Source organism: Bison bison, unplaced genomic scaffold (genome assembly GCF_000754665.1).
Source record: "Bison bison bison isolate TAMUID 2011002044 unplaced genomic scaffold, Bison_UMD1.0 scf7180017864175, whole genome shotgun sequence".
Lineage (NCBI taxonomy): Eukaryota > Metazoa > Chordata > Mammalia > Artiodactyla > Bovidae > Bison > Bison bison.
The window spans coordinates 647,236-666,866 of NW_011494747.1; the positions used below are offsets into that span (position 1 = coordinate 647,236).

Consider the following 19,631-nt stretch of genomic DNA (forward strand, 5'->3'; position numbering starts at 1 on the left):
CCAGGTAGCAGGAGCTGTGGGCAGTGCCCTCTTTTGTTCAACAGTTCCAAAGATTTAATCTTACCTAAACTGGGGAGTTAGCTCTCCTAGTCTAGTAATCTTAGAAGTCTTTTTATTGGTACATTTTATTTCTCCCACATAATGTTCAGTTACAATATCACAATTAAGATTTTTGACTATTTAGCTCTATTTCCTTTCTCTGTAGGTCACTTCAGCTTAATTACTATGTTTTTACACTGAGAGGCATTTGTAACAGCTGTCTGTTTTATCCCTCCACAAGCCAGGTGGCTTTTTCCCATGTCTTTCCACCTTCTTGATGACTTTAGTCTATTTTTTTCAATTAAATAAAGACCGATGTAGAAAACAGCAGGGGTTTCTATTTTAGTGTCCTTTCTCATGGATGCTTCTGGGGTTAGTGCATCTCTGCTCCTCTATTGCTCTCTTTATTCCCAGCTGGATGAGTCCCATGAACTAGGATGGCTGCATGTTCTTTCCCAGAGGAAGTCAACCTAAAGTGGGTTCAGAAATTCTCAGGCACACCTGAGCCAGTGTAATGCCTCTATTATTATGAAAATTGGCCCAAAGTGATGAAAGCATTTGTTTGGATCTAATGTTCTCCATAGAACTAAGATACTAAGTGGGTTTGGTTTTTCCTTTTAGGCTGCAGGGACTTAGCCCAGGTCTCCTATTGCCATTTCTTATACTGAAGGGAATGGGGTTTATATGAATAGTGGAGAACTGTTATTTGAAAAAATAAAATTATTTTGTAGTTTTGTGGTGAGCTGAACACCAATAGCTGTGAACACCTTCTTAATTCATTTCAAAATGGTTTCTCCCTCACAATGTCAAGAACACCTTTCACCTCTATTTTGATGATCCCGAAAATTAATGATTGGTGCCAACTCGCACCTCTAACTAGATTCAGCTACCTACTTCACATTTCCACTTGGACAAGCACCTCAATGGCATATGTTCAAAACTGAACTCATGATCCTCCTCATCCCATAGACCTAGTTCTTCCCTTAGGATTTCCCATTTCAAACACCAGCTCTGCAAATGCTGATAGCACTTGTTCAGGACAGAAATTTGTCTTTGTCCACTGCTGTATCTTCTACACCCAACACAATGCCTTACACATAGCTGATACTTAGTATTTTTTTTAATGAATATTGAAAAATTTTATGGAAACTGCCATTAAATAAGGCTTTCAACTTCCTCAAAGGCCAATGAAGTGGATTATGGTTTATCCAAAACTCCATGCAAATCTTTACTGCCTCTAAAATCCAGGCTCTTTCCTCATGCCAAAGCTACCACTATTTACTCAAACAGTTGAATGCCTCCTAAAATTCCCATCATTATTGTGCATCAACATGCAGTTAAATGAATGAACTGATTATAATTTTCTCTGCTCTACCAAATTTCTACTTCTCAAACTGTGCTTCATGAATGTGTCACTGCTAGAAAATGAACACTAACTGTGCTTTCAGGGTATTTAAAAGCCAATTTGAGTGAAATGTTGATATCTTGATAGGAAGGATTTGAGCTCTAAGAAATCTAAGCATTTCTGAAAGCAAATTGTGTCATCAGACTGAAATTACATGCAAAATTATCTAAACTATTTTACATATGATAGACAGTCACACTGTAGGAGATGAAGCTTTCAAAATGTAGGGGATGAAGTTGAACAATATCAACCTCCAGTTAATTACCTCCAATCCAAGTCTCTGCTCATGGAAACAGGCGTAAGATGCAACTATGGTACACAGTAGTGTGAGACTTCAGGTAAAAGTGGAGGATGCTATTACAGTCCTGATCATGTACATGGAGCAGTGGTTACATTTATCTATTATTTTAGAGACTCTCTTTTGAGTACTTGATGTGGTAAGATGCATTATCCCTGGATTTGGTCCATTATTTTTCTTTGCATAGTACAAGCAGAGTAGAGCATACCTTGGAGGAACAAAGGAGACTTCTTATGCTGAGCTTTCCTTGCTCCAGACCACCTTAATTACATTAAACAGTTGCTGGTTAACTAAATCCCTTGGAAGTATACCACTAATTGTTCAGCCATCACACCTTGAGGGCAAACAATGTAACTCCTCAGTCACCTGCTCTCTGATTTGATCATTCTCAGTTCAGCTTTTGACTATTCAACAAGATCCTGAAAAATAAGTAATGAAACCTGCATGTGAATTAGAATCCTTCAATTCCAAAAGTAAAAATCCAAGGTACTGTGTCCATTTGAATAATTAAAAAGTTTTAACACGAAGTTTCCTAAATATGATCAGGTGAGAGCGCCGCTTCTCTACTTAGTTGGGATGCTACTGCATTCCATCACTGACCTCCTTTCTAGGCCACAAATATTTCAGGACAGTGACAATAGGTAACATTTATTGAGCAATTATGGTGTGCCAGTTACCTTACCTAGACCAGGGTTTCTCAATCTTGGCATTACTGAAATTTGGATCAGATAATTCTGATGTGGGCCTTTAGGATGGTCTTTGTGACCTTTGTTAAGCAACGATTTTTTTAACTACAATTCCGAAACCATATTTCATACCAAAAAAAATAGATAAATCAGACTTCATCAAAACTAAAACCTTCTGTTCTACAAAAGACACTGTGAAAATAAAAATGCAAGTTACAGACTAGAAGCAAATAACTGAAAATCACATATCTGATAAAAGACTTGTATCTAGAAGATTGGTTGGGGCCCAAAATGGTTGCCTAGTTTTACGGGAAGACCTTGAGATCTCAGGTTGCAGCTGACACCTGCTAGCCAACACTGTTTTGAGAATGGCTGGTGGTGTCTTTGAGTCTGATATAGTCCAGAAAATTCAGGTTCTCAGTTGATGGAGGAACCTGTCTGAAACCATATCCACAATGGCCAAAAAAAAAAAAAGACTTGTATCTAGAAGATAGAAAGAACTCTAAAAACTCAAAAGCAAAAACAAAACAAAACAAATAATCAAATTTAAATGAACAAAGGACCTGAACATTTTTTCAAAGAGGACATACAAACAGCCAAACGGTACATGAAAAGGTGCTCAATATCACTAATCATCAGGGAAATACAAATCAAATCCACAATCAGATATCACCTCACATCTGTTAGCATGCTGCTGCTGCTGCTGCTGCTAAGTCGCTTCAGTCGTGTCTGACTCTGTGCAACCCCATAGACGGTAGTCCACCAGGCTCCCCCATCCCTGGGATTCTCCAGGCAAGAACACTGGAGTGGGTTCCCATTTCCTTCTCCGATGCATGAAAGTGAGAAGTGAAAGTGAAGTCGCTCAGTCGTGTCCGACTCTTAGCGACCCCATGGACTGCAGCCCACCAGGCTCCTCCATCCATGGGATTCTCCAGGCAAGAGTACTGGAGTGGGGTGCCATTGCCTTCTCCATCTGTTAGCATGGCTATTATCAAAAAAGACAAAATGTCAGTGCTTGTTCTCTATTTCCAGGAGCATCCCAGGTCTCTACACAGCCCCACCACACACCCAACTGTCACGTCAAAAATGTCTCCAGAAATTGCTAAATATTCTCTGGTAGACAAAACTCCCTCCAGTTGAGATCTACCATCTTAGATATATCAACTTAATTATTAATTCTCTAAACAACTCCAAGAGAGAAGTTGTAGGTGTACCTCACTGTAGGTGAGGCACAGAGAGATTCAATAATCAGCTTAATGTCATATAACTCCTAGAGATATAGCTGGTATCTGATTCCAGAGCCCCAAGTCTCAACTGCTGCCCTAGACACTTGACACCTTTTTGATTTTTTAGGCCTTAATGAAAAGAGGCCTGCTGGATCAGGATCCCTTCCAGAATTACTGAAAAAGAACTGCTTCGGCAATGAAGACAAATTTAGGGATTGAAACTGGAAAGTAATAAGGGGAGTAAGGTTTCCCCCTAACCATATATATCTGAGTCACAGTAATGGAAAGAAGACATTTTTTAAATGGGGGATAACTACTGTATAAACAATCTGAAATCCCACAGCTTGGTAACTTCATTTTTCTACTTCCTAAATCATTTTTAGATTTAGGTACAATAAATGCTGAGAATAACTTAAGCACGTTCTCTCTTAAGTATCTGGCCCACTAGCCAGCATAATTCTCATCATTAGATTCTCGCCTTTAATTGGAGATTTATATCTTCCAATTAGAAAATTCATCTGCAGATGACCCTTGTTAAAATGCTAATATCCATATTAAGCTCTGTTAGTCTTTGTTTAAATAAATTAATCAAATTAGTGAGTCATTTAGCAAGCCATTAGGAAGTAAATTACAAAACATAGAAGTTCTGATGGCCCAGTCAGAGGCAGGGAAAATCTGGTTACAAGGTGTTCTGCAGGGAAGCCACACACAGGGCTGGTAGCAGTGTCGGGCAGTGCAAGATGAGCAAGGTGCTGGGCAGGGGACAGGTGGCCTGCAGTGAGGAGGCATAGAGAGTCACATACAGGAACGCTTGCCTCCTTTTTGTCTTCCCCAGTCCCCTATTTGACAAACTCTTTCCCCCCTCAAATTCCAGAGTTTTTCCCTCAAAATGCTCACTGATCCCAAGCTTTCCAAGAAGGCTGCACAGTAGACTTGCCACTTGATGGCAAATTATAAAGGGGATGAAAATTCCCTCAAGTGGCATTGCTCTTCCTTGAATCAGCTACTCAAACTGCCTTCTACTTGAATGATACACAGATTTCTAAGTGCATTTGCAATGAATTTGCAATGCACATGGTTTTTTCCTGGCCCTGGCTTCTCCAAATATCTTGTAGAACACAAAATTTTACCATCTTCCGTGAGACAAGAGACAGAGGGCGAGGGTGCTCCTTGCTATCTTTTATCTTATATAGGGAGACAAAGAATAATTTCATTCCTTCCCCCCATTCAGTACCTATAAATAAATGCAAGTAGACAATTCCTTGTTTTCTTTGATCCAGAAAGTGTCAGTCACTACATTAACAGGCTTCCTATTGCTATTTGGAGGTGACTATTGTGAGAATTTTTTTTCCAAAAAAAGAAGGAAAGTATAAAATGCAACTGAAATTTAAACTAGGCTCTGTAATTAAGCACTTTAAATCTGTTCAAAATAATTTTCAAGCATTTAAGTGCTAACAGAAAACTTCAAAAGTAGGTAAGAAAATCAGACCCCAGGTTCATAAATAATGTAACAGGAAAACTTTTATTGGGTAACTATTAAAGGTCAGTGATTAAAAAAAGGAAAGAAAACCATTATGCAGATTAAAAAGCTATGTTGAGTAGTTTATTGCCAGAGTGACTAGATAAATCTCACCTAAGTATACTGCAGTTATCAAGGAGGCTTAGAGGTGGAAAGCTGCCCTATGTGATCAAACTACCTTGCCTTTTGAGAAAATCAGGGTGAAAGATAGACATATATAAACTTGGATCTTAAAATAACAAAAAACTTCTACTTATTATATTTTGCAACTATGATCTTTTAAAGTGGTGGCCTTAGGAAAATCTGCTTTGGCAAGCAACTGCAGAGGCTCCTGTGGAGAGGAAGTGAAAAGACTGGGCTTATATACAAGGGCTGCTGGCACGTTCAAAGCGCAGGGGATAGTTCACAGAGCAAAATGCAGTCCTAAGTAAATGGGTTTCAGGCAATTTCAGTGTTAAGATAACATCATTAAGAATAGAACAGATTGTGCTCAGACCCTGCTGTTTATAATTAACACGTTCTTTCCAAATACTCCAGGGTCCCTGGTAAATAGTCTTCTGCTCACATTCACCCAGACCAATCAGAGTATTTTCATCAGATTCCATGCTGGGCCAGCACCTGTCTGGACAAATCCAATGGAGCCAAAGAACTCCTCTCCCAGGCCAGCTGAGTAGTTGGATGAACACAGTTTGGCTTAGTCATTGTCACAGTGTCCATATGGCTTTGAAGCTTGTTTTCACAAGAAATCATACAAGTATTTTATTATGTCAAAGTTCACCGTCCTATAAACAAAAATAGATAGTATGTTAGCATCCTCACCCCCTAGATTGCTCAGCTTTGTATGTATGATTCTGAGAAGCACATGCCAAATAATTCACAACTAATGCTAAACAACCCTATGATACTGTCAAAAGCATCATGACAGAATTAACATTGTTTTTTAATGTCACTAGGAATAGTTTCTTTAAAAAGTTTCCCTCCCATGCATAAAGTTTGCTTTTCTAACAAAAGTAAATGAAGTCAGAACTACCCAACATTCATATATTTCAATTATAGCACAGCAAGTTTGGATTTCATTTGAAAGCTATTTTCTTTTTGTCTAATAACCAGAATAAAGCAATTACAGATGCAGCAGTATTTAAATCTCCTTTGCTTTTGAACATTGTTTATCTCCCCAAACACCTGTTTTATCATTACATAATGCATAGCTCATCTGTCCTCATTTGTAGTTTTCATTCTTTTCAGTCTTTTTACACTGGCTGACCTGTGTGTGTATTGTAACTAAATCTGTATGATCCAAGAATACGATACAACAAACAGACGATGTGAATGTATATTTTTGTGCTCTGACGGCAGGCAGAATAAAATAGCAGAAGACAGAGACATATAATTATTTTCCTTTCTCTAAATTCATTCTTCACTATAGATATTCAGACTTGGAGGTTTATTATTTGAATAAATGGTCAAAATAATTAGATATAATGATCTAGCAATAAGTATAAAATTAAAGCCTTAAAGTATTCAATTCTGCAAAAATAATCATCCATATGAGAACAGCCTTTTAAAGATTCACTAATTTGCATGCTCTTATTTATTAAACCATCATTAATTGATGTTTTTGTCCATCACTTTGTAATACACTTTCTAAAAAAGTTTCTAAGCAAATGACTGACATATCAATTTTTTTTAAAAATCAGGAATAGGGAACTATAGATACTACTTATGCAAAAACATTTAAAAATAGCTCAAATGAGATGCTATGGCTTTGTGGCACCTAATGATGGAATGAAGAGTACTTTAATTGTTTCACTACAAGAGTGCCTCTCTGAAGAACACCAAAACTTTCCAAATTGCATAAAAACACTGCCAAAACAATCCTGTTATCACTGGGGGTACTAAAACAACTAAAAATACTTTCTAAAAAAAAGAAACCAACTTATCTTAGGCATAATGTCACAAAAGGTATGGTTACTATATCATAAAGCTATTTATTTTTATGTGCTTTCCTTTCATTCGACTACGTGTTAGTGGTGTTATTCGCTCAGTCGTATCCAACTCTTTGCGACCCCAAAGACTGTAGCCTGCCAGGCTCCTCTGTCCATGAATTCTCCAGGCAAGAATACTGGAGTGTGTTGTCATTTTCTTCTCCAGGGCATCTGCCTGACCAAGGGACTGAACCTGGGTCAGTGCAGGCAGATTCTTTACTGTCTGAGCCCCCAGGGAAGCCCATTACAGAACTCCCCAAATTTACTAGTAACAATGTACCACTAAAAATTACCTTTTAAAAAATGATGAAAAGATTTTTCATGATTGGTTGGAAACATCTTTTTTAGGGGGGTCTTAGAAGACAAAAGACACAGTAGGCTATTTTTAATCATAGGCAAAAAGGACAGTTGGATTCGTACATCTCTCCAGGCACACTTCCCTACAATGACTTTGGGTCCTAAGGTTATAAACCTAAAGTGACAAAGTAAATTGAACTTAATATTAAGTTTTATTGTCTTTTGGATTTATTATTTTTTTCCCCACTGAATAGAAAAGAAAAGTTTAAAGAAGCTATGATTAAAACAAAGTTGCAATACTATAGGACTAGAAGGCATTACATGATAAGACTATCACAAAGCCATACAAAATGATCCATATGAAGCCATAACTACAACAGTATGAGAGGTAAGGAGAACAGAGAATTGCAACTACGCTGTGATAGGTAAAGAGAAATGTTTGTATAACAGACTAGTACTAGAATTAAAACAAATGAAAATACTGTGATTTGTTAGTGGCAGAACTCCATCTTATCTAATAATCCATTTGTTTAACACTGCAGCACAGTTTGTGCAATAAATTTTTCTTTATAGAACGATTGGACTGACTTAAAAACAGTAAGCATTTGTAAAAGGTTCATGACATCCTATTTCTCTGCTTTGCCAGTGGGAAGTACTAAAGCAAACTGAATCATACAGTTAAAGCTTTTGGACTTAAGAAAAAAAAAAAGCTAAATTAATTGGGAATTGAGTATGTAAGATCATCCCTCTAAGAAACATTTACTCCCAAGATGATAACTACTTTTTCCTATCATCCCTCCATCCTCCAATATAAACAGGTAACTTACCAACTGATTCCCACATGTATCATTTTAAGACAGCAGAATTTTATAAAGTAACTGCAAGGGCAACATTAAAACTGGGCACACATTCCAAAGATAGTTTTTAAACACTATAGAAGATTCTCTCACTGAACACAAGTGAATTATTTTCTAAAGTAAGCATCTAGAAAGAAATAGGATAAACAAAAATAGTGTTTGTGGCATTCTGCCTAGGAGTAATTCTTAAATCAGAATTTAGACTACTTATAAGTTAATTACGTGGCATATGTATCTAAGGATTTTGACTATCTAAGGAAAGAGATGGGAAAACCAGACCACCTGACCTGCCTCTTGAGAAACCTATATGCAGGCCAGGAAGCAACAATTAGAACTGGACATGGAACAACAGACTGGTTCCAAACAGGAAAAGGAGTACATCAAGGCTGTATATTGTCACCCTGCTTATTTAACTTCTATGCAGAGTACATAATGAGAAACGCTGGGCTGGAAGACGCACAAGCTGCAATCAAGATTGCTGGAAGAAATATCAATAACCTCAGATATGCAGATGACACCACCCTTATGGCAGAAAGCAAAGAGGAACTAAAAAGCCTCTTGATGAAAGTGAAAGAGGAGAGTGAAAAAGTTGGCTTAAAGCTCAACATTCAGAAAACGAAGATCATGGCATCTGGTCCCATCACTTCATGGGAAATAGATGGGGAAACAGTGGAAACAGTGTCAGACTTTATTTTTCTGGGCTCCAAAATCACTGCAGATGGTGACTGCAGCCATGAAATTAAAAGACGCTTACTCCTTGGAAGCAAAGTTATGACCAACCTAGATAGCATATTCAAAAACAGAGACATTACTTTGCCAAAAAAGGTCCGTCTAGTCAAGGCTATGGTTTTTCCAGTGGTCATGTATGGATGTGAGAGTTGGACTATAAAGAAAGCTGAGCGCCAAAGAATTGATGCTTTTAACTGTGGTGTTGGAAAAGACTCTTGAGAGTCCCTTGGACTCCAAGAAGATCCAACCAGTCCATCCTAAAGGAGATCAGTCCTAGGTGTTCTTTGGAAGGACTGATGCTAAAGCTGAAACTCCAGTACTTTGGCCACCTCATGCAAAGAGTTGACTCATTGGAAAAGACTCTGATGCTGGGAGGGATTGGGGGCAGGAGGAGAAGGGGACGACAGAGGATGAGATGGCTGGATGGCATCACCGACTTGATGGACGTGAATTTGAGTGAACTCTGGGAGTTGGTGATGGACAGGGAAGCCTGGCGTGCTGCGATTCATGGGGTCACAAAGAGTCTGACAAGACTGAGCAACTGAACTGAAGGATAATTTTGCCTTTATCCTTTTATTTCACGTTGTTGATGCTTTCACTACAGTGACATACTTTTTTCTCTTGGGGTACTATTTTATTTCCTTTTACTTATGTAGGCAGTTTGAGTTTTTCTTTCTTAGTTTGGTTTTTCAGAGAATTTGCAATCACACAACTTTAAGTTGCAATATTAGGTTATTTTGCAGCGTCTTCCTAGACTGTGGAGGAAAAGAAATCAGAAACTTCAACTACCGTTAACATTAAGAACAATTCAAGTACAATGCTTATTAAGCATGTTTTCATCTGTGTTCTTCCATACTCTACCTCCATATTCTGTGCTCCTTTCTAGAACCAGTCTCCTACTGCTTCTGTGTCCAAATCTTTCACAGTTCCTTGGTCAAGAAGGTCCTTTATGTCCTCTACCTCTTCCTTGAATGGTTTTCTTTTCTCAACCAGGCTTAACTGAAAGTTGGCTCCCACTAAGGGATCGAGTCTCATCTTTAGCTCTTTCCAATGAGGTTAGACTGACTCTACTATCGTCCAGGCAGTTCTGTCATGTGAGGCTGCTGTCCTTGTGCAAAAGGCTCTGCTCCTGTGAGACTCAAACCATTCCACTAACACCCTTTATCCCCCTGTCACCACCTCTTAGTGAATAATGCAGCATCCAATTCAGTTTCCTCTCTATTCCAAGATCTGCCTCAGCTTTAGTGTCTTCATTGCACTTGTCCCTTTTACCTCAAATGACCTTTTCTACTCTCATGATCACACTCAGAAATGTTCTACTTCTAAAAAACATAAAAAACATAAATTCAGACATTCCACCCTGATCCCAATCTCCTTTAAATGACCTGGAACACCTGGAAACAATCAGTGTACAAACCTTTCTTTGCCTTTTCCTCATCTACAAATAATTACTATTAAGTGCCAGGCACTGAACTGTTAGCCCTCCACATGCTTTACTTCCTTTCTTCCCTTCTAGGCTTAGACTCCATGGTTTGTCACCTCAAGCATTCATTTGCTAGCATCCACTGAATTCACCTGGAAAAACCGCAATCCTATGTGATTTCAATTGCACCCTTTTGCTGTCCCAGTACCTAGCACATGGAATGCTGCTGGAGAAGATCACAAGTTTTACAGATTGGTGCCACTGTAAATTCAAGGCCGGGAACCTCGACTGGGCCCTCAACACTCTCAGCAAGTTGCTCTCCTTGCTAGCACTTTCCTCCATTCTCCGTGGCAGCTATTTCAAATATCCATATTTGTCTCAAACCGTTGTACTTCTGTCCTTAAGTCTCTTGCCTTTACCTTTACACAGAAAATAGAAGGCCTCAGGTCAATGCTCCTTCAATTTCTTGCCAACAGATCTCTAAACTCAGTTCCATCTGAAACCACCTTATCCTCTTGTATAATGAAAAAGGAGTCCCCTCTCTCATTTAGGGCTATTTCTTTAACTCAAGTTTCTAAATCCCATGTTATATATATCTTTTCAAGGACTTTAAATTAGTCACCTCTCTTTTGTATCATTAACTCTTCTTCCCTACAAGTTCTTTCCTATCAGCATTTAAATATGCTCATATCTTTAAAAATAATAAGCTACTCATGCCCCCACAAGCTGTTTAGTAGATAACAATCCTCTATTCCTCTTTATAGCAAAAATAGTCTAGAAAATAGGTACATGAGGGCAGGATACAGATCTGTTATACATCTTGCTACCTCCCCAAAGCCTAGTATAGTGATCATAATCAACATCACAATAAATCTTAAGTGAATAAAAAGAATTCTTTGCATGTGTGGCATCAACTTACTCACAAATACCACTTAATGCACTATATTCTAACTTGTACCCCACTGTATCCCTGAAAGTGTTCTTGTTAAAGTCACAAATGATAGCTTTACCATTAGACAGACTCTGCCTGATTTCTTGGCAGTAACCAACAATTTGACCATTATTCCCTTGCCTTAGGTTTTTCTGCCTTTCTTGGATATACAACTTTCTGTATTAATGTTTTAACCACTTAAGTTTGTATCATGAGTACTTTCCTGTGTTTTTATCTTTTAAAATTACAATTTTAAGTAACCTCACAATTTTTAAGATTATTTATTTTTAATTGGAGAATAATTGCTTTACAATATTATGTTGGTTTCTGCCATATATCATCATGAATCAGGTATAGATATACACATGTCCCCTTCCTCTTCAACCTCTCTTCCACCTCCCACTACATCCCACCCTTCCTAGTTGTCACAGAGCATTGGACTTGAACTCCGTGTCATACAGGAAATTTCCACCAGCTATCTAATTTTACACATGGTAATGCATACGTTTCAGTGCTACTCTCAATTCTTCCCACCCTCTGAGAAGGTTTGAGTAAGTTAGTGATTGACACAGTCTCTGCTTTGCTCTTCATGGGCTTATACTGTAAGAAGAAAAATGAGTTCTAATTATTGAATGAATTATTTAAATAAAATAACGGTAAGTCTCAGAAGATAAGGGGACCTGGATAAACTGTGAATAGTGTGTGGGAGTAGGGTGGAGGGCGTGGACAACGGGAGGTCATAGTATGCTTGAGGATAGAACTGAAATCTAAAGGTTATGTAGCAGTTAGCTGGATAGAGGATTTGGAAAGTGTTGCATATGCAATGAATGGTGAATGTGAAGAACTGAAAAAAAAAAAAACAACCCAAAGTGGTCAAAGTATAAATATCTACAGGAGAAGATGTATGTGATAGGTATGGCTGGGCACAAAGGCTGAGCCCAAGTCACTGGGGCCTTGAAAGTTATTTTAAACATTTTGGTTTTTTATCCTAAGAGTTACAGGAAATTATTGAAGACTTTTAAGTAGAAGGGTGACATTAAATTTTTACTAGATCACTCTGGCAATAGTGTGGACAACAAATTATAAGAGAATAAGAGTAGACAGAAAACCAATTAGAAGGTTACCAGAGAAGAGATAACAGGGGCTTGGTCTAGAGCATTAATGGTACAAAGGACAAAAGTCAATGAATTGAGAACATAGGAGGAACTTGACAGGCTCAGAAAGACTAATGCTTGGATACTGGGAGTAGGGGGATGACAAATGTCACTAGTGACTACCAGGTTTTAGGCCTGTGCAACATGACAGACTGCAGTGCTAATCACTGAACCAGGGAACACTGAAATAAAGCGGCATCATTCCTTTTTTGTTGGCAAGCAGAAGAAGGGGGAATTCCTGAGTTCAGTTTTGGAAATATATTGATACAGGTGGGAAATATCCAAAAGTCAAGAATACTAGAAAAAAGGTCTGGCCTCTAAAAAACTGGGGAGTATGATTAGCACATGGATAGTTGTTGAAGTCAGGAGTAAAGTAAAAATAGTCTAGGAAAAAAAATATGAAAAGAGCCAAGCCTCAAGGAACAACTAAATGTAAAGGTCAGTGGATAGGATAAGCTGACAAATGAGCTTGAGAAGAAACAGCCAAGGAATAAAGATGAAAATCACAAGATTAAAATCATGCACTCTAGGAGAAGAGTTTTAAAAGAGATAGAGTAGTCAATCCTGTTGGGTGCCACTGAGAATACATAGTCTGAGGGCTGGGAAAGATGCTGGAAAAAGGGAGGAGATGGAATTCAGAGCAGAAGTGGAAGAGCCCATTTGACATAGGAGAAGGAACCCCAATCTACTGATAAAGGAAAGACAGAAGACGGGCACATATGTAGGTAGTGAAAGGAGTTCTCAACTCAGTTTCAATTTTGTTCTCTGAAGCAGTAACTGCTGAACAAAGTGAACACAGATGTTAGGACTTGTGGTTTGAATACAGTCAAGAATCAGAATCTAGATCGAAAAGAAACCTGTAAACCATATATTCTACTTTTCAATACATGTGGTGGAATGGCTGTGAGGCTGGTAGAAGATAATCAATTAGAAAAAGAGGGAAATAGAGCCAGACTGTAAGAGTCTTAAAGAAATTCAAATTTTTGCAAGAAAATGGGGAGAAAATAAGTATCTAGAAGTGGCAACAAAAAGAAAGGATAACACTTAAAGAGCATCCAATCCTGAGAGGTAGGAGTTTGAGAAAGTAAGAAGCTACTACTAGAGATAATTGGCAGGCTTCCCAGGTAGCTCAGTGGTAAAGAATTCATCTGCCAATGAAGGAGACACAGATTCAACCCCTGGGTCAGGAAGATCCCCTGGAGAAGGAAATGGCAACCCAGTATTCTTGCCTGGAAAATTCCAGGGAGAGAAGAGCCTGGTGGGCTATACAGTCCATGGCGTCACAAAGAGTTGGACAGGACTTGGCAACTAACACAAACACACATACACTATAGTATATACAAGTTATCTGTAGTCAGCTGCCCATTAAATCCTACCTTGCTACTATAGGACCACTATTCCAGTCTGTCTCAGACTCTCAGAATCCTGATTTTTGCCATATGTTAACTAATTCTCTGAATTTTGTCATTTGTAAATCTGATGAGAGGGTTCATTCTACAGTGAAATAGTCATTCTCGGCATTTAAATGAACTTCTCTTGCTTAAATGACTGATGACATTACATTAGGAAAAAGATTAATTTTTATACTTAGTATATCATTTACATAATTCAAGACCATTAATGATTATTCTATGCTTACCTAGCAATAGCTCTGATGAAGTCTAGAGACACTGTGCATTTGTATTTTGGTTCATCAAGTTGATCGTCATGGCCAACCAGGGTTAACAGCTGAAGGGTCACTAAAGAGGTAATCTAAAAATAAGAAAAGTATTTTTATGAGAAAATGGTTTAACCAGATTGCATGATGTCCTTGTTTCTGAAACATTTTATAGTTACTTTGATAACAATATGTAACAGAATTCACAAGAGCATCTGCAAATATGACCACTTTGAAATTTGTATAAACAAATTTGTACATATGCTTAACGTCCTAGTTAATCAAACTAATGATCAACCTTTAAGGACTCCACTAGAGATAAATTTATTTCAACTAACGACACACATATGACTGCTAACCTTTAAAAACTATAAACAAAGGACATTCCTTCTCTCCATAAAAATTTTATGAACTTTCTATCCAAATACCTCAGAATATCAAATCTGCACTCCCTTGAGAATCGAGCAGTTAAAATGTGAAAGTGGGCCTTTTTCAGAGTTGAGTAGCTGGTTAGATAAGAAATACATCCTTCAGATCTAGACTTAGTCTTGCTTTCAAACTGATCCTCAATTAGGCAGTCAGGAAAACAGCAGGGAGATTAACAATGGCAAAAGTGCATTTTGACAAGTCAAAAATCCAAAATCCAAAATAATTTCACATGCATAACGCTGACAGAAATATTAAGTGCTCCGAAATCCAAGAAACAAAGCTGACCCAAGAGCTGGAATTCTTTGAGTAGCCTATTTTCTTTCCCCAATTTTTTTTTTCCCCTCATCTCCTGAAGGCCAACAGAAAAAGAAGCCAACAATGGTAAGAAGGAAGATCAGGAGACTTGGTGATCTGTAACTGCTGGTGACAGTATCTATAATACTTAATCATGTGCCTTAGGAATAAAAAAAAAAATGTTCACTTAATCTGTGATCAATACCATGAGATGCAGTATACATTCTGAATGATAAAAACAATAACAGTAGTAGTGATTTGCTTGGTACCATGTACTCTATACACAGCATCTCATTTATGCCTCATAACCCTACAAGGTGGATGCTATTATACTCATTCTATAAATGATTCTTAGAGATGTTAAGTAACTTTCCTCAGACCCCAGAACTGACAGGTGGCTTAGTAAGAATTCAAACCTAGAGTTCATGCTCACTCTATTACACTACACAGACTCTACTATTGCAATTTAAAAGGGGAAACTGTTATGCAGTGTTCAGTCAGCTGTCAATATTAACAATTTTTAAAAACCAACAGATGGGTAGATACCACAGTATTTTATATACAGAAAAGACTATATTTAGCAAATACAAAGCATTTTTTCAATAAAAACTTACAAGTTTTATATTTTCTTAACTTTAAATAGCTCTCACATAAATAATATGCAGAGGGATATTTTTTATAGGCCAGTCTAACAAGCTTTACCTTTTGAGTGGAATATATACTCTATTTCCCTTCACTGAAAAGATATTCTAAAATTTTGTTTCTACTGTGTCAACTTTTCTTATTTTTTTCTGTGTCTTTCTCATTCCTTTATTGCCTTTCATTGAACTGAATTATACTATTTTTTCATTCCACTGGTTTACTCTACTATCCTGGAAATAGTTTTATACTCCAGTTTCCACTTTGATTTTTTTCTTTTGGCTCCAAGCTATTTTAGAATTCTTTAATTTCCAACTCATAAAGTTTCTCTAGCATTTTTTACTTTTAAGAGGGGAATATCACAGAATGCAGTCTGTATACTAGCAATTCTTTGAAATTTGATAAGAAAGCTAGATTCTCCAGAGGGAAAGAAGAGTACACAGGGACGTGAAAGCCACTGTGACAAAGAATGAAACTAACCACAAGTGGTCACTCTTCCTATTCTGCCGGCCAGTTCCCTTCCCTCTTTGTTCCAAGAATGTCTTGAGCTGATGGTAACTGAGTACAAACCATGCCCACAAATGGGATCACCTATGACAGGCCAGCAAGTGGAATGAGACAAGAGTTTTCTCCCTTACTTATATACAAGTACTTATATCATAATAGTATCTTCCATTTTTGTCTCTTGGACTGCAAAGCCTAAAATATTTACTATATAGGCCCCTTACTGGAAAAAGTTTGTCAAACTCTCACACTGAAAAATTGCTAGATTCAGATAAGTTAGCAATGTATATATCAAAATGTTCAGTGACTTATCCAAAGTGATAATGACTACATAATGGCAGAAACTTACTTGACTAGGATTTAGGTCTCCTAACTACAATTCGAAAACTTATGAAAAGAATGGCTAAAATGTGATCATAGCTGAAAGAGCTAACTTCTAATAAGTTGTATTATAATCTTACCTGAATAAAAATGTGTTAAAAGAATGAGGATGATCTGTGAAAAAGGGAGTGTTCAAGGGAACAAACAAGTCAGTATGTCTCCAACAACAGGACTAAGGGCTCCCTGACCATTAAATTGGAAACCTGGTATGCACTAAGTGTCTGCTCATTGTGGAAGTTATAGTTATCTAGTTGTCATTCCATTAATGATTTTCTTAGTAGTATTTAAAAGGTACATATGAATAAAGTTGATGAACAGATAAAAAATGTTAAGTTACTCAACATTTTTATAAAAGAGCTCACATTTACCTAGTTTAAGAGTTAAATGAAACAAAAAAATTAAGTTGGTTGTTAAAAATGTATGAAATAGTATTGTGCCCATTAAATGAGGTCATCTATCATATTCAAAAGCAGAGACATTACTTTGCCAAAAAAGGTCCATCTAGTCAAGGCTATGGTTTTTCCTGTGGTCACGTATGGATGTGAGAATTGGACTGTGAAGAAGGCTGAGCGCCGAAGAATTGATGCTTTTGAACTGTGGTGTTGGAGAAGACTCTTGAGAGTCCCTTGGACTGCAAGGAGATCCAACCAGTCCATTCTGAAGGCGATCAGCCCTGGGATTTCTTTGGAAGGAATGATGCTAAGGCTGAAACTCCAGTACTTTGGCCACCTCATGTGAAGAGCTGACTCATTGGAAAAGACTCTGATGCTGGGAGGGATTGGGGGCAAGAGGAGAAGGGGACGACAGAGGATGAGATGGCTGGATGGCATCACTGACTCGATGGACATGAGTCTCAGTGAACTCCGGGAGCTGGTGATAGACAGGGAGGCCTGGCGTGCTTCGATTCATGGGGTCGCAAAGAGTTGGACACGACTCAGCGACTGATCTGATCTGATAAGGCAACTTAACACAGTGCCTGAAACATAATATTCAATATGAGCTACTATTTATATTATTACTACTAGCACTTTTCAATCTCAAATTTAACAAATTGGTTTCTTTTCTAATAATCCAATAGTTTACTTAAAACTCACTGTATTGTATTTGAAAACTGTTTCATATATTTCCTATAGCTTTCTGAATTATATGCCATGCTTAATTTATTTAGAAAATAAAAGATAAAACTACCTAAGGTTAAAAACATCTATATGAGGGCTTCCCTGGTAGTCTACTGATTAAGAATCCACTTTGCAATGAAAGGGACACCAGTTCAATCTCTGGTCCAGGAAGATCCCACATGCCACAGCGCAGTTAAGCCTGTAAGCTGCAACTACTGAGCCCATGCATAGCAACTACTAAAGCCTGTGTGCCCTAGAGCCCAGGCTCCTCAATAAGAGAAGCCGTCACAATGAGAAGGCCACGCACCACAACTAGAGACCAGCCCCACTTGCCACAACTATGGAAAGCTCCCTGGCAGCCACAAAGACCCAGTGCAGCCAAAAATAAATAAATATTAAAAAAAAATATATCTGTATGAGATTTTATAAACATTCACAACAAACTATCAATTATGAGTGGAGAGAGGGAAGGTGGGATGAGACAAGAGGAGGGAATGAAAAGGTAAAACCTACTGGGAATAAAATAAATAAACTACAAGGATTATTGCACAGCATAAGAAATATAGCCAATTTTTTGTATTAACTTTAATTGGAGAACAATCTAAAAAAATATAAAATTGCCATGTTGTATACCTGAAACTAACATAACATTATGAATCAACTATATTTCAATTAAAAAAAATACTTCTGAACAGATCAATAATGGGCCACATATATTAATCCCTTTGGAAAAAATGCTCAATGTGTCAGTTTCACCAGGAAATGAAGTGGATAAAAAAATGAATCGACAAAAAACTGCATGAAAAATGTAATTAAAAATTATATGGCATATCAGACCCAGATGTAGGGAAAATTAAGGAATACATTGGTAGTTCTGAAAAAATGATACAGAATGCAAACTGAAGAGACTAGAAAAGACAAAATGAGAAAATCTAACATATTTCTAATCAAATTTCTGGAAGGAAAAGAGACAGAAAAAAGGGGCAGAAGATACTGATAATGGATGAAAAGATAATGGATGATGGATGAAAATTCATTCAAAAAGATGAAGAACACCATATCATAGAACTGAAGAGCTAAATAAATCCAACAGTGGAAATAAAAAGAAATCAATACCTAGATATGTCACAATAAGTACAGAATATCAGAGATAAAAAGCACTTAAAAGTAGCTAGAAAAGGAAAAACAGATTATCTTTATAGGACTAGCAATTGAACAGACAACTGTCTTAAGAACAACAATGAAAGATATAAAATAGTGGAACTATATTTTTAACATACTGAAAAAAGTAATTGTTAACTCAGAAATGTATGCCCCCAAAAACCAATCTCTTAAAACTGAGGATGAAATAAAAGGCACATTTCTAAACTAAAAACAACGGTGTGCTATCAAAATATTCCTACTCACTTAAAGAAATTCCTAAAATTTACCTCCAGGTGAAAATAAAGGAATACAAGTTGGAAGGTCTGAAATTCAAGAAGGAATGAAGAAACTGGTAAATATGATGGTAAATCACTGAATTTTGACTTTGATAAGTATAAATGTTATAATATTTATTGCATCAACTAAGAGAACAGAAGTAAGGAAATCTGAATTATAAAAATCTAAAACTAAGAAAAAGAAACAAAAGGTAGGCAAGACAAATAGAATAAAACAAGATAAGATATAAACAAAATTACATTAGAAATTATACTAAAAGTTAACTAAATGTTGCAAATAAAAGTCAAAGATTAAGTGACTGAAAAATAAATCCAACTATATACTCTTTAGGACAGATACAACAAAATAGAAGAATATGGGAAGGTTAATAGTTAAAGGACAGAATGAGAAACATGAAGCAAACTAAAACAACGAAGGTATACTAACACAGACAAGAGAATTAAAAAGAGATTTAAAGAAAGGCACACTTAGTAATGACAAAATGCAGTCACGAAGCTCCCACCTCTCACAAGATGAGTGTCATGAGACCCTTACTATGAAGGGACGAGACGCAAAACAGGACGAGCAGTCAAGGAATAATGGGATCTTTCGGGGAAAGTGAGTATTGCTGAAAGTTAAGA

General features: G+C 37.2%; 1 protein-coding gene across 1 annotated transcript in view; it reads right to left on the reverse strand.

Moving 5' to 3' along the window:
* Positions 1-5,157: 5,157 nt before the first annotated feature.
* ORC5 (origin recognition complex, subunit 5) overlaps positions 5,158-19,631 on the reverse strand; it is an 88,395-nt gene continuing 73,921 nt past the window's right edge. Inside the window, exons 13-14 of the mRNA XM_010842283.1 lie at positions 14,189-14,301; positions 5,158-5,955 (exon numbers count right to left, since the gene is read on the reverse strand). Coding sequence (XP_010840585.1) covers positions 5,910-5,955; positions 14,189-14,301 — 159 coding nt within the window. The 3' untranslated portion in view covers positions 5,158-5,909. The remainder of the gene's footprint in view (positions 5,956-14,188; positions 14,302-19,631) is intronic.